The following is a 23959-nucleotide window of genomic DNA, read 5'->3' as shown; positions in this document are numbered from 1 at the left end:
TCTGGTTGAATTGTGAATGTATACAAATCAGTTTTAAGTAGCACTGATTTAAAAAAACAACAACACTTGTTGATTTAGGTCCCCCCCAAAAAAGTTCTAATACTTTCATACCAGCTTTGCCTTGCATGCGTATATATAAGTAATTGTCTTTGTATCAGCCATTTAAAAATTTTAAGCGGATTTCTCCAGGTCACAGGTTTTTCTAGGATATCTTCTATCCCTTGAACTGGTATACTCAAGGAGTGTGAATTAATTTCTGTATTGGTCTAAATAAATAGTGATTAAGAAAGTTGATCTGCTTTTTAAAAACTGACGAAAGTTTCTCCAGTGGTTTAATGTATTCTGGGGCCAATTAGAAATGGTTTATGGATTTGCCTTGAAGTCTTTATGTCAGTACAAATGATGAAGACATTTTCTGTGAGTTGTGAAGGATTCTGGACACAGGTGAGATCTTTAGTAGAGCCTCCGTGGAGAGGAACAGCTCATTAAATTCAGGGAAAGGTTCACAATGAGAGGATACCTTTACCTTCTAGAGGCCTTCCCTGAATTCCCAGGCACCCTTGTGTTCCACAGGGCTTTGTTCATACTTTATTATTAAAGCATGGATCAGATTGTATTGTAATCACTTGTTTATGCATCCGGCTCCCTCACTGCACTCTAAGCGCTTTGAGGCAGAGGCTTGTTTTTCTTTGTATACCTAGTAGTTGCTAGAGAACAGCAAACTATCATTTTCATTTCAAAATATGAAAATAATTTGACAAAGGAACTTTTTGCAAAGCACATAGGGTATGTTAATCCTTCCGTTGTGAACTTTGGGAGGTGTTTTTGTCCCTCTTTGAGAAGCAGTGATTATAAAGAAAAATAATTGTCAAGGTGGATAAGTTCCAAGGTTTCTCCTAGTTGTAATACTCGAGACATTGAAAATTGTGTATCCTTTAGGTATTCCATTGGTATTCAGATTTGGTATTTCAGGCAGCTAGAGAGAAACTTGATGAATGTCTGGGTACCTTGCATATACTATCTGCTTAATTTGATTTGATGTCAGTATTGATGGTCCTTGTACAGAAATAAAAGGAGGGGAAAGTGTTGGAGACAGTAGTAAATCTTTTAATTGAAAGGTGTCTAGTTAAATTGATGAGTTCTTTATCGAAATACTTCGAGATGGGTTTTGGAGCTAAAACTGAAGGAAGTAGTGCCAGTGTAATTACAGATTATTTACTGGTGTAGCCTCTTCATTCTTTTAAAATGATAGGATAAATATAGATTAGCAAATCCAATAACCTCTCAAAAGGCATAGCTGATAAGTTTCTAAGATGGTCCCATATCTTGCCACTATACTACTTAGTACAAAGATATGACAAAAACAAAGATGAAAAAAGACATTAAAACACCTGCTGTTTGCCAGATGCTTTATTCATTGGCTGGTTTTATTTCCTATTGTGGTAACATTTACGTGAGATGCTTTATTTTTGATTATTGTTAAAACCACCCCGCATCCATCAACCTGAATGGATAAACAATGGAGGTATACGCATACAATGGAGTAGTACTCAGCCGTTAAAAGAGTGACATCCTGCCTGACACATGATACAGCAGCGTTGATGAACCTTGAGAACAGGAGGAGGGTAATAAGCCAGACACAAAAGGAGAAAAATTGTGTGATTCCGGTCATGGGAGATACTGAGAATTGGCAAACTCACAGAGAGAAAGGAGAATAGATGTTTCCAGGGGCTGAGAGCAGAGGGGAGTTGGGGAATTAGCGTTTAATGGGTACACAGAGTTCCTGTTTGGGATGATGCAAAACTTCTGGACGTGGATGGTGGTGATAGATAAGCAGCATTTTGAATGTGCTTAATGCCGCTGAATTCTACACTTAAAAATCGTTAAAACGTTAAATTTTGTGTATATTTTACAATGGGAAAAAACTAAACAATGGTGATAGCATTGCACTCTGCAAACCTTTACCGGTTAAGGAAACTTTGGTCTAAAGGGCTTAAGAATTTGTCCAGGATCATCCAGCTAGGGATTTGTAGTCAGGATCCAAGTTTAAATTGTTGGACTCCATATCATCTACTCCATATTATCTGCTGGTCTCCTGGATGATTAAAGACTTGTTGGTCCCAAGAAGAGAGTTTATTTGACTTCATCAGAAAGGTATATTTAAAAGTAGGTAATTTGTAGTTGTCTGGGAGGTACAGTCTGATGCCCTAGACAAACTAAAAGATGTCTTTGCAGATTTCTTTCTCAGCCAGAACTTTAATGGTGTTTGCTCTAGGGAGGAGTACAGTTGAGTTTTAAGTGTGGTCTGTGGAGTCACTTTGTTTGGGCACAAGTTGTTAAATGGTTGATTTTTAGGTATTGTGCCAGTATTGATTTTGAGAATTAATATACTTTCTCATGAATGGAACTAAACACTTAGCAAGTTGAAATAATGTGCTAAGGGCCTATAAGTAAAGAATATGGTGCTACATATGCTTTATGTTAGAAATGTCTATTGCTTCAGTAATAGGTGTTCAGTTTAAAATACTGAAACAATTTAGACTACAAAGTGAAAGCTTTCTGGATCCTTCCAATTCTAGTCCCTACCCGTAAGTTTCCCCAACTTTTCAATGTATTCATATGAATATGCATTTGTACATAAATTTTACAAGAATGGGATCAAGTTCTTTTGTCTGAGAACAGTTTTTTTAGGTCAGTAGAGACCTGTTCTTATTAAAAAATAACGGATATTTCTTCAGTGCTCACTGTGTCCTTGGCACTGTGCTCAGTGCTTCTGTTTACTTTATATATTTTATATAGATATCGCAATAATGAGAAGTGCAGAGGGCGGGTGACAGCTAGGTAGCGGTAGCCTAAGGGTTTGGATTTGCACACTTTGTTTTCAGAGTTATGATCTCTCACTTCCAGCCTGGGTTTTGTCTGTTTTTGATTTTTTTGGTAGGGCCAATGAACTGCCAATGATTTTAGTATTTCTTAGAGTCTAAAACAACAACAAGACTCCCAAAAAAGAATTCGCAAGGAGACTGCGTGTAGCCTGCTAAGCCTAAAATACTTCCGATGTGGCCCTTGATAGAAAAAGTGTGCCGTTTCCAACACTGAGCTATTAGGCCGTTTTGTTAAGTAGAATGCATCGTATTCCAGTTTATGAATGTGTCATCACACGGTAAACCAGTTGTAATGGACACTGTTCTCTCCTCAAGAAGAGAACATCTTTCTCTATCTTTGATCATTTGTGAGACCACTTTCTACAAGGAGAATTGCTGTTTCAAGATTATGCACAGTTCAAGTTTTAGTAGACCTTGTCAAGTTGCTTTCTAGAAAGATACCGGTTTTTTACTTTGAAAAACCAGCTTCATTGAAGTATAACTTACGTACAGTAAGATGAACACATTTGAAGACTACGGGCTGCAGAGTTTTGACAAATGTATACATGTGTGTCACCACCACCTCTGTCAAGCGGTGACGCTGGTGTCTTCAGAGTTCTTTTATGGTCTTTATACAGTCATTTCCCTCTTTTGCTGCTGATCCCATTTTTCTCGTTCAAGAGTGTCCTAAAAACGGAGTGACGCAGTGTATTCTCTTCTGTGACTGGCTTCTTTAATCCTGCATGTTTTTCAGATTTATCTATGTTGTTGCCTGTTGCAGCAACAGGTTTCTTCTTCATTTGAGTAGTAGTCCATTGTGTGACTGTACTGTTTTTTTAATTCCTTTACGTGTTGGTGGACACATGGGCTGTTTCCAGTTTTTTTGGCTATTAATTCAGCTGTTATGACCATTTGTCATATTTGCGGACATATCTTTTAAATTCTCTTGGGTAAATACCTCGTAGTGGATTGCTGGGTCATACGGTAAATACTGGTTTAACTTTGGAAGAAACTGCCAGACTCTTTTCCCACGTGTTTGTGCCATTTTACACGAAGGGTTCTGGTTCCAGTTCCAGCTCCGAGGGTCTGAGTGCACTTGGTCGGCCTCTAAAAAGTGTTAAGTATCTCATTGTGGTTTTAATTCAGATTTCCCAGGTGATCAGTGATGTTGAGTATCTTTTCATCTGCCTCATTGGCCATTCGTGTACGTTTTTTTGATCAAGACTTTTACTCATTTAAACTGCGTTTTTTTGTCTAAATGAGTTGTTGAGAGGTCTTTGTATATTCTTGGTACACATTCTGTGTCATGTATATATTGCAAATGTTTACTGAATTTTTTGCTTTGGTTTTTGTGTGTTACTGACAATGTATAGGTCAAGTTAAGAATTGTTAATGCTGGAGGCATAATTGTTTAAATTCAGTTAAATTATGTGAAAATGAATTTATTCTTATTCCACAAGTCATTTAGTTCTTACTGTAACAAACTGTTACGTGTTTGCAGAGACCTGAAAATGAAAAGGATATTATTTATGCGAATAATATTAGGTGTGTGGCATGGGGGATTTTAATTTTTTAGTTTTTTAATTTGGAATTTTTTTTAAGTTTTTTGGGAATTTTTAAATTGAGCTGTTTTTGAAAGTAATAATATTTAGTAGTTCTTTAAATTTTCAATTTTGGGTAATTCAGACCTTTTCAGTTATTAGAATTAAAGGATAAAGAGAATATTAAGAGTCAATCAAAAGTAATCCTCATCTTAGAATCTGGTGTGTAAAAGTGTAAGACTGCAAGCTTGGTCTACCTATTTTGACAGTTAAGTAGATTTTTTGTTATATACACAGATGGTTTTTAAGAGCATATATACTTGATTTCTGCATCTGCTTGTTTTATCTCTGCAGAGTATCCGTTCTTTCTTTTGCTCAACAGCTGGATTACCCTCACAATTTTCAGTTTTTCTTCATCATACAAGTAATCCATTACTCCTCCCCCTCCTTATTTAGTAAAGGGCGTGGGGGACGCAAGCCTCTGGGCTTCAGTCGGGCGTCCTAGACCTCTGCCAGTTACCATGCCCTTGCCCAACTCAGTCTTTCCCTGGGTGTCAGTTCCTGTAAGACACTCCTGAAGCTAGGCAGTCTGCAGAGCAGCCTGAACTCTTGTATCTTAACTGGTCTCCTCGCTGATAGCTTTCTTATCCCCTTCCTCTGTTGCACTCGATTGGTCTTTTTACTAGGCTCCAGGAAGTTTCCTGTGGAAAGTCTGTGCTCTGTCTTCTTTCTGGAATGCCTTCCCTGCCATTTTAGCATCTCAAGATACTGTTTAGTTTGTTTGGCTCAAAACACCCTTAAACTTTCCCAACCAAACCAGATAGTTTATCTCCTGCGTAGAAAGCAATACCACAGAACATCTCTTGTGTTTCCCTCTCTCCTTCATTTTAAACATTATTTTACTCATCTACGTGGTGCAGGTAGAAAAGGGTTTTGTACATAGTGGATAGAAATAAAGTTTTTGTGAAATGGGTTTACGATCGCAGCCATGAAAACTTGGTAGGTCGCTTCTTTAGAACTCAGTAAGTAATTTAAATAGCACCCCTGCCCCTAAAGCAGAGCCTTCTAGATTCTATCAAGTGAGTTTTACATGGCTATATTATGTATCACTCAGTGTACTTTGTTACTTATTGTCAGGCATTATTATAAGATTTTAATTTATATCTTTTTTTTTTTTTTTTTAATTTTTTTTCAACGTTTTTTATTTATTGTTGGGACAGAGAGAGACAGAGCATGAACGGGGGAGGGGCAGAGAGAGAGGGAGACACAGAATCGGAAACAGGCTCCAGGCTCCGAGCCATCAGCCCAGAGCCCGACGCGGGGCTCGAACTCACGGACCGCGAGATCGTGACCTGGCTGAAGTCGGACGCTTAACCGACTGCGCCACCCAGGCGCCCCTAATTTATATCTTTAACATACCGTTGATTAAGGGCAAAAAGGTTGAGAAACTGGAAGCAAGTGAGGAGTGTCAGATAGTAATTCTGAAAATTTATCTCAGGATGATCTTTATCCCTCAGTTGCATTCATGTGAGCTAAATTCATACATCAAGATGTCTAGTGAGTTTTAAAAATGTGTCAAAAAGACAAAACATCATGGCTATTTTATCTATAGTGCCTTTGTTTTTGGTACTAAAGACTGAGAAGTGCTTTGTAAGTAAACCCCCAAATTTAGGAAAATAAGATAATTTTCTTTAAACAGTTAAAGAGTTTCAGTCATTAAAGCAGCTTTTGTGCGTTTTTGATGCCATAGCTTAATAGTGAAATGTCCACCGTATTTTATTTGTAGATACACGAATGCCTGCCATGTGCCTACAAATAATAGAACTAACAACTGTTCAGTGAGAATCTACCTTGTGCCTCATAAACATGGGGTCTCTAAACCAAACATTTTCCTTTTAAATTTTGTTGAAAATCATGCATTTTTAATTATTTTAAAATAAGCACTATATATTTGCTAAATGAAATATCTGTCCTTTGAATATTTTAAAGATTTTAGTGTGATGAACTTTAGAAGTTTTTTACCAGTGTACTGATCTGTCATCTTACTAGGTGGAAAGAAGCTGCAATGAGTATCCTTATTTATAAACTTTTGATGTAAATTGTTTCCATATTCAAATTATTTAATAGTACAAGCAAAAATAGCAAAACTGTTTAAAACACTCCCAGTGGGTACTATGGGATATGTTCCTATGCAAAATGTTGACGAGTCAGAAAAGGTTGGGAAATGTCCTTCTAGAGAAATCAAGAAGACTTATGAATGGCAGAAATGTTGCTTGAACAGGCTGGGAAGGAAATGAGGAGTTGCTGTCCCGCTTTGGCCTGTAAGCGGTTTGGCCTTTGGAGAATATCTGCCTGTAACACAGAGCTCAAGTTCTGTGAAGAAGGTGTTTTTAAAGGGCAGCTTCCATTGGCAGCTAGATTTTGTGCAAAGAACTTCGGCTTTAGTCTAGGCTCTGCCATTAAACCACTTGTGTCTCCTTAGCAAAGAGCTTTTGTGGACTTGATCTTCATTGCAAAAAGGAGACGGACAAGTAACTGAGCAAGTTGTGATTGTTGAGGACTTCCATGTGCCTTCAAAGAGGAAGTCGGTTTCGGAGGTAAAGAAGTAGGACCTTGGTGTGAGGGTAAGTAACTTGTATAGGCTAATGCAGCTAGGAGGACCAAAGTCCCTTAGCTTTTGCTGCCTCTGGGTCCTTTGTAGGACTCAAGGTGGTTGGTTTCTTTTTACCAATTTAGAGCCGTTTCTGTGGGGAGTTTGAGAAGCATTGGGCCGGAGGTCACATCCCTGTCGCAGGTGATTGTGCTTCCTCTTGGCTGGCATTTAACTGAGTTGTTACATGATACGCATTTCTCTCAAATTCTTTTTATTAATTCATTCATAAAATCCCTAATGGTGATTGTAAGCCTGTTTTTTCCTCTTTTTTTGTCTCTGCATTATAGGAATAAGAGCACCTAAAAGCTTTTTTAGGACTGTTATGTATCTGACTAAACTAACTTTGTAAACAATCAGATTGGTATATTGTGATTTGTAATCAGTTTATCCTATATCTAGCACTGAGCACCTAAAACCCTTGGAATTTTGTAAGTGATGAAGGTGTCTTGATACAACAAACCCCTTTGAACCTTACCTGAGTTTGTGCAAATGAAGTGACTTGGGAAAGCACCTATGGATGGGGCCAGTTCCTGGGGGAACTAATATTGGGATTAGAAGGGTTGGAACTTGCAGACCCTCCCTGTCCCCTGCCTCTGGGGAGGGAGTGGGGCTGGAGATACGGAGTTCAGTCATGCTAACCTAAGGAAGCCTCTGGAGAAACCCAGAAGGGCTGGGTTGGTGCCCACCAGGAGCTGCTGGGAGATTGCTGCCGCCTCCCCCCACTCCCCACAGTGGAAGCCCCGCCCCCTTTCCACGTGCCTCACCCCGTGCATCTCTTCTGTCTGGCTCTTCCTGAGTTACATCCTTTTATAACAAACTGGTAGCCTAGTAAAGAAACTGTTAGCCTGCGTTCGGTGAGCTGCTCTAGCAAATGAATTGAACCCAAGGGGATCATGGGAGCCTACAGTCTGTAGCTAGTTGGTAGGAGCTCAGGTGACAATCTGGACTTGCGGTTGGCATCTGAAGTAGGGTGGGACAAATCTCTCCAGGTAGCTCGCGGCAGCATCGAGTTAAATTGTAGGACGGCCAGTTGGTGTCGCCACACATTTGGTGACCAGAAGTATCCAAAGCGCAGTACCATTCGGAGAGTAGTGTGTGTAATGAAAATAGTTTCTCTCCACACAGAACTGCATTGGCAAGTTCAAAGTTACTATTTTCCAGTTTTTCTTACAGAATTTACTCTTGTATTTAAAGAAATGAAATAGTTTTCTTCACCATTTGTCTGGTGTCATTTGTCAGCTGCTAACAGCATGCAACCAAATACCGGCTGTACCATACACATTTTCTGGAAAGGAAATTTCTTCCCACTGTTGGTTGCCTCAGTCTTCACCCGTTAGGACTATTCAGATAAAGGGCGAGATGTTCGCCTCCTTACCCTGTGTAAAGAGACCTTCTGTGCTGGTGAAAATACCAGTGTTTAACCCTGGACTCCCCAAAGTGCTGTGTTTCCTGGCCCCACAGTCAGAGGCCTAGGTGGTGGGTGCTCGTCCTAGCCTTCTCGTTCTCTCTGCCACATGGAAGTGCTGGGATGGAAGTCTTTTTTCCTGCTTAAAAACCTTTGTGTCACTGTGGAAATTCCAGGGCGGTAACTGCAGGGATTATATGATGGGTTTCCCTGCAGTTGATGAATTCCTTATAGCATTTCCAACGTTTTTTTTTTTTTATTTTTTTTTTATTTTTTATTTTTGGGACAGAGAGAGACAGAGCATGAACGGGGGAGGGGCAGAGAGAGAGGGAGACACAGAATCGGAAACAGGCTCCAGGCTCTGAGCCATCAGCCCAGAGCCTGACGCGGGGCTCGAACTCACGGACCGCGAGATCGTGACCTGGCTGAAGTCGGACGCTTAACCGACTGCGCCACCCAGGCGCCCCTTTATAGCATTTCCATAGATATTTGGAGGCTGAAAAAGAGATTTTTTTCCCCCCAGGGCATTAAATATTAGTGATAAGTGATGTTATACTCATAAATTAGATCGATAACATATATGTTTGGTGAAACATGCTGAAAAATATCATTCGTTGTAAATGATGCTGTAAGGTTACCTGGTACCTTAATATAGAACCTCAGCAGTATAGTTCTCTTCGTGAGAGTCCTTAAGTGTAGGAAAGCCATGGAAATGTCTGTAGCTCCTAACTACCCCTACCTACCTCCTTGACTTCCATCTTGTCCCGAAACTACTATCATTCTTAGCAAGAAAATGAACTTGAGGGCCGAGATGAGCCAGAGGAGTTTCTGAAGGTCTCACTCAGTGAAGACTTCTGTTGGTGTCCACAGGTGAAAGCGATGGCACTCGCAGACGTTTTATCCCCCTGTGGTGTACGTGCAGGTGCCGAAACTGCCAGATGATGGTCACTTGGCTTGCAGGATGCCTGGAAATTCTGAGAGGTTCTGCACACGGTTTGGGCTTAGTAGTTTGAACTACCCAGTCCTTTTTTTTTTTTTTTTTCAATTCAGAATTATTAAGATGATGTTTTTAAGTAATCTCTACACCCAAGATGGGGCTGAAACTCACAACCCCGAGATCAAGAAAGAGTTGCACGCTCCACCGACTGAGCCAGCTGGGTGCCCCAAAGAAAACTTTAATTTCTGAGTGTCACTTTAATCTGTTTTATAAAGTTGAAGCAACTTCTTTACAATATTTATGATAGTTCAATTCTCCAATTGGTTTAAATTTCTGGAACTTTTTTTTTTTTAAGTAATCTCTACATTCAGCATGGGGCTCGAACTCATGACCCAGAGATCAAGAGTTGGATGCTCCACTGACTGAGCCAGCCAGGCACCCCCTCCAGTTGGTTTAAATTTAGATGGCTGTTTCTTTTCTAAGACTTGTCTTTGTAAACTGATAGCCTTTTCAGATAAACACAGGAATGCTGGTCTGTAAGCCTCCATGTTGAACTTCGAGTTTAGTTTACTCTTCTGCAGGAGGAGGAGAGTGATCTTATTTTTGTGGAAAATGCATTAGTTTAGGGTCTACTCACATTCGCTGTAACAATCAAGTCACTGTTTTCTATTCAGTCAAGATGCCACGTTACCGTAATTTTTCTGAGCCTTTTAACAGTACTGTGCGTTTTTAGTATTACTTAAACCAGGGCTGCAAATAAGATACGTGTTTTTTGCCCTTATTTCTCTCTCTCCGTAGCCACTGGCTCATCTGTTTCCTCAACACTTGACCACAAATGCTGTTCATGATACTTGCTTATCTGTAGTTGCATGTCCGAGTGGTCTGCTAAAGTTTAGGCACCAAGATGCCTGTTGCAACACGGTGTTTAGATTTTCAGAATGCTCCATAAATTCTGGTTGATAATAGCTCTCATTTCTGGCTTTCCCAGGTCCTTCAAACAGAAGTTGTGGAAGTTTCTTCTGCTAGTGTTTTGCGTGTCATTTGGGTGGAATGCTTGTGTCCAGCAGTAGTGAGCTTGCATATTTTTGTCATTTTTCTCCTTTTTAGGTACAAGTAGAGGCATCCTAGGAATTGAAAAGGTCCCTGGAACAAGATTTTTATTTTATCTTTCTTTTATGGGAGCAGGGTGAAGTGTGAGTACGTGGGGCATTGGTTGGTAGGACGAGGTGGTTTTAGGTAGCTGGAGGGTCAGAAGAGTGACCGTGACCATTGATGATGCTTTCTTATAGTGGTGAAGGGTAGGACGGACAGATGGGTGAAAATAAGTAATTTCTTTATAATGCATCTTGCTAGACATAGGCCTCTCAAGTTTGAAAATAAGCAATTTCTTTAAAATGCATTTTGTTAGACCTTAGTCACTTAATTTGGCACAGACGAATGCCAAATCTTACCGTTTAGGTTCCATAGTTTGGCAGGGCAGAGTATCCCTCAGTAAATATTCGTCACGTGGATTTTTGTTTTTAGTTGCAAGAATGGTGATTTCTAGGCCTTCGTTCTTGTAAGTGTGTCTTTTAGAAGTATGTAATTGGAATATATTGTCCATCCTAGGTGCTTTGCGAGGCAAATGGAAAGGAAGGGATTGTTAGGGTTCTGATTCATACGGTGTCTGGATATACTTACGGTGGCTGTTCTCAAAGCACGGTCTGTGGACCTCAGAGGGTCTGTGAAGTTACCTTTGTAAAATACTAAAATGTCATTTGCCTCTCTCTTTTCCTTCCGTCCTTTCTTCTTCCTTCCTTCCTTCCTTCCTTCCTTCCTTCCTTCCTTCCTTCCTTCCTTCCTTGTGTTGACATACGCACCTGTGGTGGAGAAGCAATAGTGGGTAAAAACCACGGCACCTTAGAGCTAAACAAAACACCAAAAAACAGTTATAGAGAATGTCAAGTCGCTGATTTTATTAACTCTGATCCTGAGTGTGCATGTTTTAAATATCCTGTTGCACAGGATGGGAACGTGTAAAGTGCTGTGGCCCAAAGTATGCCGGGTCTGGCCTCCAGGACGGCGCTGACGTGATCGAGTTGCAGGCTGCATTGGCCGCTTTTTTCATGGAGAACATTTTTACTTGAAAGAGCGGTTGACAGACAGACTAAGATTATTCAGACAGGTATTTGGCAAACATTTTTCAGGGAGGGGAGCCTGTCCTTCAAGGAGAACAACAACTGTATTTGTCGCCGATGATAATGTTCGACCTTTCAAGCAAAAATTAGAATTTTCGGAAAATGTGTATCTGTCACTGAGCTTGACAGCTTCCCAGTAAATACTTAATAAAAAGACTTTTTTGATGAGCTCAGTGGCTTTACCAAATACGATTTTTGGAAATAGGTCAATTCCTGGAAAATCTGCATGACCCTGTGGACCAATATTTCTCAGATGGGGGATGATGTTAAGGAACTACCACTGCTTATGGAAGAATAGTGTGGTCTTGAGGACAAGTACTTAGGAGGTTGGAACTCAACTAGCTACTTTTTTCATAGGACAATTTAAGTGTAATGAGATCCACAATGACCTCAAGGCTGTTCGGACACTTCCATTTTCTAGCTAAATACCTGTTTGGAAATGGATTTTCTTCATATTCTTCAACCAAAACAGCATTGGAACAGATTGGATGCAGAAGCAGATAAGATCCAGCTGTCTTCTTTTAAGACAGATATTTTAAAAATTGGCAAAAATGTAGAACCATACACTTGCTGACTTTTTTTTTTAACAGAAAATAGTTTTTTAATTAAAAGGTGTTATTTCAATTAACATGTAATAAGCTTGCTATTATTTTTAAATGAGTTGATTTTAAGTTATTTATTTTGAGAGAGGGCATGAATGAGGGAGGGGTGGAGAGGGGGAGAGAAAGAATCCCAAGCAGCCCCTACACTGTCAGCATGGAGCCCGACGTGGGCTTGAAACCATGGACTGTGAGATCATGACCTGAGCTGAAGTCAGATGCTCAACCTGCCGAGCCACCCATGTGCCCCAAATGAGTTGGTGGCTTAAAAATTTCTCAGGTTGTAATTTCTTTCTCTCTTTCTTTAATGTTTTTATTTATTTTTGAGAGAGAGCAAGACAGAGTGTGAACAGGGGAGGGACAGAGAGAGAGGGAGACGCAGAATCCGAAGCAGGCTCTAGGCTCTGGGCTGTCAGCACAGAGCCTGACAGGGGGCTCGAACTCACAAACCGTGAGATCATCACCTGAGCTGAAATCAGGTGCTTAACCAGTGAGCCACCCAGGCACCCCTCAGGTTGTAATTTCTAAGATGCTGGATACTTGCAGTTAGAGAGAGCCCAGATGAACTAAAGGGGTCCTGAGACCAGATGCTTGAGAAGAGAGGTGTGTATGTTTCCTGTGAACCTTCCTGTGAACGGTCCATCATTCTCTCTGCTGGGGACAACCCTGTGAGTAATTAACGTCTCAATCTGCATCATAAGTGCCAAATTCTTTGTCATCTAGATGGCTCACTTAAGGCCTTAACCTCTTTTGATCTGTCCTTTTTCCTTCTCCTGTAAGTACATCTGATTTTTAATTTTAGAATGTCTCTTGGTATCTTTTTTCTGCATTCACAGTGCCGTTAACCCAGTCAGAGCACATAGTGCTCTGTTCCTGAATTACTTCAGTGCCCTGGATTTTCCTCATATGTTCTTGGAACTCGAGTGTTAAATGGAATCTGAGAGTTGACTTGACTTTAATTTTGTTTATATATTCCCTGGAGATGTTACAGATTAAAAACTTCTTACGGTAAAACCAAAGCAGAGTTAGAAATTAAATACGGTCAGATGAGCACGTATTTAATGATACTGTTTGGTTAAAACTGAATAGCCAACATTAGAGCTTGTAACAATGCTGTAGCCTCAGGACCAGTTTTACAAATGTTTCTTTAATTTGTCTTGATATAACGCTAACACAGATAATGGATATTTGCATAAATATATTTTATGAAATGGTGTGTTAACTTTTTATTTGTTTGGGATAATCAGACCTAGTAGTTAACCTGAACAGTGGCACCTAGCAATCCTTGAGTGCCGTCTTTAATGTCCGTGGAAAAGCCTATCAGGCTGTGTTGATCGCTGGAGAATTGTAGAGTACTGAAATCTACATCGGATAGATACTTAATCCAATTATTTGGGAATCTCTACCGGGAAATTTACCTTAAGTGTTTTAGCCCAGGTTCCTTTTTTTGTCAGCTGACCACCCCTGTCTTTGGTTTGGGCGCTTTCATAGCACTTAACACTATCTTACATACTAAACATTTCACTTTGTTTTTGATCATTTCCATCCAAGTAGATTTTAAGTTCATGGGGTTGCAGATTTTTGTCTTTTGTTTACTGCTAATTCTTCAGTTTCTGTAATAGTACCCGGTATGTGTTAGATGTTCACTGTGTGTTGAATGAGTGAATGTATATTAACACTTCTCTCTGTTCAAATTCTAAACTCAAATGCTCTTTTCTGTGTAATGTGCTTAATGCTGTCTTCGCAGCTGGGGCAAAGATCTGTTTTTCTGGCTGTCTTAAGCACACCTAAACTGGACTTGAATTGTATAGAATCCTTTTGGTTCGTCTGATCAGTGCATGTGTATCAGAGCACAATTACTTTCCTTGGTTCAGATTCTGTAGTTCTATTAGTGCAGCCTAAATGTGCATTATCTTTTTAAGTAGACATCATCTTAAAGCTTTTATGGAGTTTTTTTTTTTTTCTTCCTTTTAAATTGTTCAAATACAAGGTTATCTCAGTTTTTAAATAGTACAATTATATGTGGGAATCTTCCCCTCAATTTTGTTTGAAGTTAAGGTTTATAAAAGTGCCGGTTGCCCTTGATTACTGCCTGTTCTTTTTAACTTTGTTTTCAAATTAGTTCTAATCATTTTTTTTGTTGTTTTTCCTATTTAACATTTTACATCGGATTTTAATACTTTTTAATGTATTTTTCTGTTTATCATTTTATTTATTTTTTTTTGAGAGACGCTGTGCACTTGCACAGGGGAGGGGCAGAGAGAATCCCAAGCAGGCTCCACACCATGCCCAGCGCAGACCCCTCCCTCGTGGGGCTCAATCCCATGATTGTGAAATCATGACTTGAGCTACCCTGATGTCCCTGTTTAGCATTTTAAAAAGTGAATGTCATTTTGTTTGTGTGTTTAAGGTTTTGTTATTAAGTAATCTCTATACCCCACCCTACATGGGGCTCAAATTTATAATTCTGAGATCGACAGTCACATGTTCCACCAACTGAGCCTGCAGGCTACCCAAAAGTTGATGTCATTAAAAAATTTTTTAAAAAATGTTTTTATTTATTTTTGAGACGGAGAGAGACAGAGCATGAGCAGGGGAGGGGCAGAGAGAGAGGGAGACACAGAATCCAAAGCAGCCTCCAGGCTCTGAGCTGTCAGCACAGCACAGAGCCTGACGTGGGGCTTGAACTCATACACTGTGAGATCATGACCTGAGCTGAAGTCGGATGCTTAACCGACTGAGCCGCCCAGGCATCCAAGTCGATGTCATTTTAAAAGTGAATGTCTTTATATTTGGTTGTTGTAGAACTTAATTCTCTCTTTGTGTGTGTGTGTGTGTGTGTGTGTGTGTGTGTGTGTGTGTGTGTATTTAAAAAACTTTATTTTGGAATAACTAGATTTCGGTAACCCTGGTACATTTGTCAAGATGTAGAAAGCAACATCAGTATGATACCGTTAATTAAACTAGAGACTTTATTTTGATTTTACCAGTTTTTCCACTGATGTTTGTTTTTTTTCTGTCCCAGGATCCAGGCCAGAGACCATACCACACTGAATGATCTTAGGCCCGCACATCTGTGACGGTTCCTCAGACTCTCCTTGCTTTCAAGTCCTCTTGATAGTTTTGAGGATTATTGGTCAAGTATTTTGCAGAAATGTCCTTTGGTTTGGGTTTGTCTGATTTTTGTTTTTTCTCCTGCTCTAGACTGAGGCTATGGGCTGTGAGGTTTGGGGGAAGAATACCACAGAAGTGACATACCCTTCTCATCACATCGCGTTACATTGTGCATGACAACCGCGTGGCTCATCCCTGATCTTTTAACCATAATCACTTGAGGGTGGTGCCTTCTGGGCTTCTGTGCTGTGACCTTACTGTTTCCCGAGCCATACTCTCCTGTGGCAGCCAGTTACTGAGTCCAGCCCGTGCTCACGGAGAAGGGACCTGAGCTCTCCCTCTCCTGTTACAGAATTATTATTATTTGGAATTCCTTGTAAGGGAGATTTGTCCCTCCCCCGCCCCCCATTAATTTATTAACCACTTATTTCTGTCATGGACTCATGGATACTTATTTTGTTAATTCGGTTACTCTAATCCCATTGTGATTTAGTTTGCTACTCAAGTTCCAGCTTTGGCTGAGCAGGACCGGAACCCAGCCTGAGTAACCCAGCCTGAATCCTTGCGGACCTAACACTCCAAGGGGGGGTGGCCTGAGACGGAGTCTTGACTGGTTTGACTCCGGGCTCCTCGCTCACCGTCTTCCCTTCCTTTCATAGGACACAGGGTCTTTATTTCCCCTCAGGCAGGAGATCTGCTTCTCGGGCAATTAATTTTTGTCTTACCAAGAGTAACATCGACATGTCGCTCTAAATTCTCTTTGTATCTGTCTCCTTCTTACCTACAAATCTTAATTACTGTTAACTTATATTTGAGTTTATTAAAGCAGTGGATTTTTAACTTAGAAAAATAAATGAAATTGGGCCGCCTGGCCCGCTCTTGATCTTGGGGTCGTGAGTTCAAGCCTCAACGTTGGCTGAGAGTTTAACTTGGAAAAAAATAAAATGAATGAAATTGTTAAATGAGACAGCCGCCCTCAAAGCATTTTAAACATAAAAGCACTATTGAAGACTGGCAGTTTTTCAAAATGGGCAATTTTATGGCATTCTTACTCAAGTAAAAAGACATTCTAGTTAGGGAAGGACATCAAGAATATTGCCGTCGTCATATTTAAATTTTGTTAGGTTTGGATTTGACATTATTGAGTCTGGTAGTCCGTAAAGAGTCGAGTTAGTGCTATTAATTTAGTTAGGGAGGATAAGTAGTACATGTAGTTTATTATTTAGTTTTCTTAAGACAAGTAGGAACAGAACCGGGCAAGACTAACTACATGGCTAGTGTCTTGATTCAGCAAATCACTTAGGAATGAAGAACCTTTAAAGAGAGGCATCGGGGGAACGGAAAATGCCTAGGGAACTTCTTTTTTTTAATTCCTTGTCCTTGACTGAGTAAGGAGGGAGGGGCGGGGATACTATCTTCAGTAAAGGGCCCTCGCAGGTTGGACCCGGGGGACAGGAACGCTGGTTCTTTGGGCTGTGTGTCCTGTCCCCAGAGAGGTGGAGACGTGTGTCCTGGCATGTCGCAGGGGCTGTACAGACCTGAGGATGGAGGAGGCTCCTTACCACGTGGGCAGCAGAGCCCCACTGTTGTAACTGAGCCCTCTGGTGATGCCCTCACCGTGACCGCGAGGAGATGCTCACCAGAACACATCTGTTAATTCGGGCGGGGTTGTGCGCGTACCCTCCACACGAAGAATGTGTCTCAGGCCCCTCTGTCTCACGTGGCAGGAAAACCCGAGCCGAACTGGTTTACGACCCCCCAAAAAAGGAGGGCATTTCTTGGCTCGTGTAACTGAGGTTCTGGAGTTGGTTCGGCAAAGCTCGCCTGGCTCAGGGCTCAGTGAGGTGATGAGAGCCCAGGTCGCGGCTTTGCGTGTCTCTTCCTTTGCCGTTACTGACTCCATTTTTTGCAGGCTCTTTTCAAGCGTGCGGGTTTGCTTCCAGGGTTGTTTGGTAGTGTCCATCCAGGTTCGAGTCTCAGTGGAGGAGTGAGCATTCTTGTCCCTGCTTGGGAGGGAGCCTCCTGAGATTTTCCCTGTGACCAGACCAGTCTGGTCACGTGTCCAGACTGTGTGCCGGGAGCGGTGGGCTGCTGGGAAGGTCCGGAGCAAGTGAGCTGATGCCGGGTGGCAGAACAGCGCCACGTCTGCTCTAGGGGGACAGCTGGATGCCGGGGCTTGTGTTCCGAATATCGCGGTTTGGTTGATTCATACAGTAGCCTCGAGACTATGTAATTTTCCTTGATTTTATTTAACCTATATGTAGGTAGGCTATTCTGTAAGGTTTTGCTGCATTGTATTACGGTTTCGACGGTCTCCTGCCATGATCGGGTCTGTCTTTTGAATTAAAGAATACTTGTTTTGGTTTTACTGCATACGGGTGGAATCCTGTTTTAGTGACGACAGCTGTACTCTCTGTTTTGAATGAGAGAAGCTATTCATATTCTGGATAAAAGTCATATAGTACCATTTCACCTATGGAACTAAACAGATCTGTGAGAAATTCATAAATTGTATGTATTCGCAAATCCTCATCCATTTAGTGCCATGTCATTTTATTTTTTAAAGTTTCAAGTTTATTTATTTTGAGAGAGAAAGAGGGCCCTCAAGCAGGGGAAGGGCAGAGAGAGGGAGAGAGAGAGAATGTCAAGCAGGCTCCGTACTGTGAGTGCATTGCCTGACTCGGGGCTCAAAACCACGAACCGAGAGGTCGTGACCTGAGCCCAAGTCGAGTTGGACGCTCAACGGTCTTAGCCCCCCAGGCACCCTGCCGTGTCATTTTCATACAGGTTTCTTTCTGCTGATGTATGAATATTTGGGACTGTAGCTTAATATTTGCTGGGCTCTGGTGTGGTGGAAAACAGTTGGAAAACCTGATCCGAGGCTGCCACTCGCTGGGAAGGGTGAGGGCCGCCTGACATCTGGAGGCTCACTACTCCGTGTTTCTGCGTGTGTTTGGTGCTGGCGGCCAGCTGTGAGGTACTGATGTTATCCTTAGTTTGGTAAAGATCTTTAAGGCCACGTCAACTTCCTTAGTAAAAAGAATTCCAGAAGCTCCGGGTCGTATGCTCCGGACCTGTTGATGGGTGGGACATCTGGACCATAGGGTCCTAATTGTCTCTGAGACTCATCTCCTTGGGGGTTTCTCCGGAGTGGGGCACAGTTCCCGTGCCCCTGCGTGGAAAGTCCTGCCCTTTTCCTACCTGGGCACAGCTGGACTCTGAGCAGTTCACGGTCAGCATGCGTTAATAGACCTGTTGTTGGCATTTGTTTTAAAATGTACTTGCCAGGCACACAGCCAGGCTCTGCGATTTTACAAATGAATAAAAATGGTTCTTGCTACTGAAGAACTTACAGTGGGGACGTGTTGGATTGAAAAACATGAAAATAGGATTTTAATATGTTGTAAATGCCGTGATAGTGGGAGAGGGTTTATTTTATATAAAACGTTCTTATAAATGGTGCCTTAAATTTTATTACTTTTTAGTGGACCAGCCTGTTTATCCCTGTGCTTTCAAACAGTCCAAACATTTTTAGATTTATTTCTTAGATTGTTATTCAGAGGTCGTGATCCTTGTATTTGGATAATCTCCTGTAAATGAATTACCATAATTTTACCTATTTCTTCTCTATTGGGCGTATGTACCAGACCATCCTATAGCTTAAAGCCTTCACTGATGTGCTTCTTTATTTGGAAGAGCTGTGTGAAATTTATGAACGTGGAGATTTATCCATACATGCTGTCTTACACAGAGGTTGGTTCCAGAATCAATTTTGAAATGTTCTCTTGTTGATCTTGCAACTTGTACATTTATACCTTTGGTCAGAGAGGCTGTTTTATTGTGACATACTTTATCAGAGATAAAGTTACTAATAGTAGAAATGCCACGGAAGGGATTCCAGACTATTCAACAAGGAGGATTCTCGTTGTGATTGATGGTGATTGATGGAATGATGCCCCTTCACCAGCACATAAAATGTGTACCTTAAAAAAATGAACTGTGGTAGTCCCTGTCTTCACATCAGAAGTGCCATGTTCTGCTGGAACTTTCCTCAGGTGCAGGGGTGCTACCTCCAAGGACCAAGAGTTTGTCAAGCAGCAGATGGGGTAGTCGTGATGAGTTTATGAGCTAATGAAGCAAGATAATCCCTTTTTATCTGATGGCTTTCCCTTCTAGTTCCTAGGCCTTTGAAGTGCCGTAAGTCTGAAAAGGATTTGCATGGAGTTACCTGAGCTCATCTGTTAACTGGCAGATAGGAAAGCAAACGATTGCCACCAAGTTATTTCTTAAATAAAGCCCCAGTATCTTCCTGCCTTTGGTGTCTTTCTGCTCTGCCTCAGCATCTTCTGTCTTCCACACTGTGTGCTTGCAGTCTTCTCGGGGTTTAGGGTTGTTATCTTTGCTCTACGTCAGCAGCCCAAAGGTGAGGTCACACTATCCTTTTCACGTTATCTCTGTGGCCTCCTCCAGCTGACTTCTCTCAAGTTCTGAAGCCTGTTTATTCTCCTCATTCCCTCAGTGCCTGTAATATGGGGTCCTCAGCTAGTCTGGTGACCATCTTTGCTCATGGGGCCTGCCCGCTGGCCTTCCCGCCTTCAGAGTCCCGTATCTAGCTGTCCTCTGCTCATACCTTAGGGTCCCTTCCGATTTCTCTTGGCCTTTTGAAATCCAGCCCAACTTTGAAGGTTGAGTTGTCACCTTTGTTGCCCCTTACCCCCCCCCCCCCCCCTTTTTCCTGTAAGTCTCAGTGTGTTTTCTTCTTTTCGGCCTTGTTGGGTGGGACCTAAGTTCCCTAAGGGCAAGTTCTGTGTCTTTGTGTAGTCACGGTCTGGCCTATCTAGTCTATGGCGCGCTTGTCTTGCCCCTCTTTCAGCCTGAGAAATCCACACATCTGCTTTCTTTGTCATCGGTGGGTGACTCTTCTGACAGAAAGTTACCCGCTGACCTTTGGGCTCCCTGCCTTCCTGCAAATCTTGTCTCCTTAGGCGCTTTCTCTTTGCCCGAGGGCTTTCTCCGACGGGGAAGTGAAGCCCTGCTCAGTTGTCAGTTGCTCAGTCCGGGGCGTCACCCCCTCCTGTACTTCAGTCTTCCCCGAGTTTTCGGTAGTTCTTGTTCCTTTTCTCTCCTCACCAGTGTGGTCTCAGAAGCCGCCCTCACCTCTGGTGCCCAGACCGTGTTGCAGCCCCCCAACCTCCTCTCTGCTGGTCTGCTGCTCTGTGCAAAATGTCAGTCTCCCTCGCCCCTTTTATTTATTCTGGCTTTCCTTTGCTCTTAGATAAACTAAAGCAAACGTCCTTCGCGTGACGGCTTTGCACCTTACACCATCTGACAGAGAACTGTCCTAATCTTTTGAAGATACAAGTATGATTTTCTATTTATTTATATTTAATTTTTTCACAAGTTTGATTTTAATACTTTGAGAAGCAGATGTTCTGGTTTAGACTTAAAATGGGGACTCTGTGTTACGACTTCGGCATCTGGGGAATGATGGGCTGTCCCCACATGCAAACATAATTGCTTCCTAGAGCCCGCAACTACAGATAAGGTGGAAGAATTTACTCGGCATTTGCTGCATTTTTTGTTTGCTGGCCGGGACATCCCTCGTGTGAGTAGAGGTGGCACAGGGGGCAAAAGTACAGACTTTTCTCCCTGTGCTGAAGGTGAGAAGCCTGGTTAATTAAAAGCGTGCGGGGAGAATGCTTGAGTTTGCACCAGACGATGTACTGTGTACTTCCTACTGTGAGTGCTGTGTGTCTATTTTGCTGTTTCAGATTTCTCTTTTTCAGTTACATTCTTCATTTATGCCTGTAGCTGCTAATTTAATGATCAAAAACTTAAAGTATGTGTCTGTTTTTTTGCTCCAGAAGTCTCATAGACTAAAACCCAGCTTGTTCGAGTATTTCTGTAATAGAGTTATTTCCGTAATGGGGTCGATCACGTTTCTGTAAGACGGTTGTCCTTTGGGAGTAGAGAACCTTTGTAACTCAAAACGCCTCTTAAAAGTTGTATTAAGTAAACGTTTAAACTTTGAATGAAATGTTTTACATTTAACCCTACAGAACGAATGAACACCCCCCCTTCTTGGAAGTATCAACAGTGTCATGTATTATTTACTTTGTTTGTTAGTTTGCTGGGGATTGAAACGCAAGTGATCATGTTCAGGCTGGTTAGATTAGTGATTTTAATATGAAACCATTGCTTTTAGAATAATCATGGGCCAGACTGGGAAGAAATCTGAGAAGGGACCGGTTTGTTGGCGCAAGCGTGTAAAATCAGAGTACATGCGGCTGCGGCAGCTCAAGAGGTTCAGGCGGGCTGACGAAGTTAAGGTACAGCTTTATCTTTTGTGCGGTGCACCTACGGTTAAGGGTCGTTCCCCCTCCCCGCCCCCCAAAGAGAAGTTTCAATTTGCAAAGGGTCCATTTTCAGCCAAGGTCATGTTTATAGTAAAGATAAACGAAGGCTTGGAAGCCAAGGGCCTTGATCTGTCTTAATTAGCATAAAGATTGTACCAGGCACCGTAATGATAATGGAAAGATTGTAATCTAATGGCTGTTCAATCTGCTTAGAAATCACTGTCTTTTTAGTGTATCTTTTGTATTGCATGTGTAGACTCCGGACCCCCCATACAAAGGAATGTGTTTCATGGTTTTGTGTTTCTAAAGTCATTGTGATTTCATTTTTATATCATGTTGACAAAATAATAGGTGTGGTGTGTTTGTGTTACTCGAATGTGGGGAAACTACAGTTTAGTGTAAAATCTATATGTGTTTGCAAGAATGCTCCTGATATTTTTGAGAAATCACTAGATTTTAACCTGCTTTGGAGATACTACCAATTTTCTAACAATGAACAATTTCTCTTCTCCTCTCCTCCATTTTTTTAAAGAGTATGTTTAGTTCCAATCGTCAGAAAATTTTGGAAAGAACGGAAATCTTAAACCAAGAATGGAAACAGCGAAGGATACAGCCTGTCCACATCCTGACTTCTGTGAGCTCATTGCGCGGGACCAGGGAGGTTGGTTAACTCACGCACTGGAGTGATTATCAGTGCATTCTGGTTTTTGCTGTTGGAATGTTGGCTGGTTATTGATAGGAAGTCACTCACTTCTGGAAGTCCATCTGTTCACTGCTATTTCTTTTTAATGTGCAACTAACTGTTGGTGGCTGCCTTAGGTAACACTACGAGCTACTCCTGTAAGAGAGCTGTAGCATTTAGAATATATTTTCACTGTCACCAGGTAGATTCGTAGATTTTTATAGGATTGTTGATTTTAAAAAGTTTTTAAACTAAATACTCTTTAATGTTCTCATCAGATCACTATTTAGAGCAAGGCTTTCTGACTCGTAGTTATCTTTCTTTCTGCCCCTTAGTGTGAATTAGCCATGCTACAAGAAATGTTTCCTTTTCATGCATATTCACGCACTAAGAAAGTTATTTGTTATTGGAACATTTTGTTCAAATTCTAAGGCTCTCTAAGAATTTTTAAATTCAGTGTTGAGAGATCAGAAGTCCTTTTATATAGCATTTTCTAAATCAAGAAAGTAGATCTTAATCCTATTTTCAAAGGAAGGTAATAAACGTATGGCAGATTTTATAGTTAAATGACACATAAAACACAGTGGCAGCAAAATGAGAAGAAAATGGCAGAAGCTTAAAAACTATAGAACCCAGTCAGTAGGGTTTTATGCAAAGCATTTTGGTTTAAGTACCTGTTTTATATAGGAGAAGATGGCATAGGAGGTGGAATGCTATTTGAAAGGGCATCAAAACAGAAGGAAGAAAGCGCTTTGGAGTTAATGAAGTTACACCGTGCAGTGGGTAATTGTTTATCTGAATGTCTGGACATGGAAAAAGCATCTAGACAGTGGGCTCTGTTCAGTGAGGTTATGATATATATGAAATATTGTAATAAGCAAGAATTTGCTGCCGCGTGAGACCTGTTGAGATTGTGACACGCTGGCTTCAGAGCAACTTGTCGGTGCTGTCACAGTAGCCCAGTCCTAGTGACTGGGTCACGGTGTGGCCTCGGTGGTGACACATGACTTGGAATGATTCTTAGTCATTTATTCATTTTGCCAGGTGACCCCTCTTTAAAGCCTGGGCTCGCAGTTGTGTAGGTAAATATCATATGCTGCTAACACCTTCCGCACCATCTGGGATAGGTCAGGGCCCGTGTGTGAGGGGTAAATGACCCTTATTCATATATTAAGGGTGGAAGGAATTCGTTTCTATGCTAGTCAGAATGTTCTCAAAAGGAATAGGGATGGGGCTTCTAAGTAATTATGCGAAAGTTTTGTCTGGTGACCTTTTGGAAATTTTGAGGTAAAGGAAAAAGAAACCTTGTTCCTTCTCCCCAGAGGGATAGATCTTAGAAATCTGGAGGAGGAAGTAGAGACACGGAGTACATGCTTTTTGCCACCCGTTGCAAATCTCAAAATGCTACCAAAAGTCCAGCTTTTATTCATAAGTAAAAGTTGATGGCAGTAATGATTTCTGACCCAGTGCTGGGTACTCTGCACACGTGAACCTCATTTAATGTTTGTGATGGTCATCGTATGCTCCCCACCCACCCCACGAGGACACTGAGCCTTGGAAGACTTCAGTCAGTTTGCTTGCTCTAATGATCTGATGTGGGCCTAGAAGAGTACACTTTGCTCAGACACGTT

At 41.5% G+C, this 23959-nt stretch overlaps 1 protein-coding gene across 10 annotated transcripts in view; it reads left to right on the top strand.

Annotated features, from left to right (window-relative positions):
• Window positions 1-5822: 5822 nt before the first annotated feature.
• The window catches only part of EZH2 (enhancer of zeste 2 polycomb repressive complex 2 subunit), a 56183-nt gene continuing 38046 nt past the window's right edge, over window positions 5823-23959 (top strand). For 2 of the 10 annotated variants that reach the window (XM_049643077.1, XM_049643074.1), the window contains exons 1-2: window positions 21529-21619; window positions 22179-22280. In XM_049643077.1, the coding sequence (XP_049499034.1) occupies window positions 22238-22280 (43 nt within the window). In that variant the 5' untranslated portion in view covers window positions 21529-21619; window positions 22179-22237. Of the gene's footprint in view, window positions 7030-15636; window positions 19044-20543; window positions 20652-21495; window positions 21620-22178; window positions 22308-23959 lie in introns of those variants that run through there. The other 8 variants (XM_049643076.1, XM_049643072.1, XM_049643071.1 and 5 more) reach the window with 7 other exon arrangements.

This window comes from Panthera uncia, chromosome A2 (genome assembly GCF_023721935.1).
Source record: "Panthera uncia isolate 11264 chromosome A2, Puncia_PCG_1.0, whole genome shotgun sequence".
Taxonomy (NCBI): Eukaryota; Metazoa; Chordata; class Mammalia; order Carnivora; family Felidae; genus Panthera; species Panthera uncia.
This window is presented reverse-complemented; position numbering and strand designations above follow the sequence as displayed.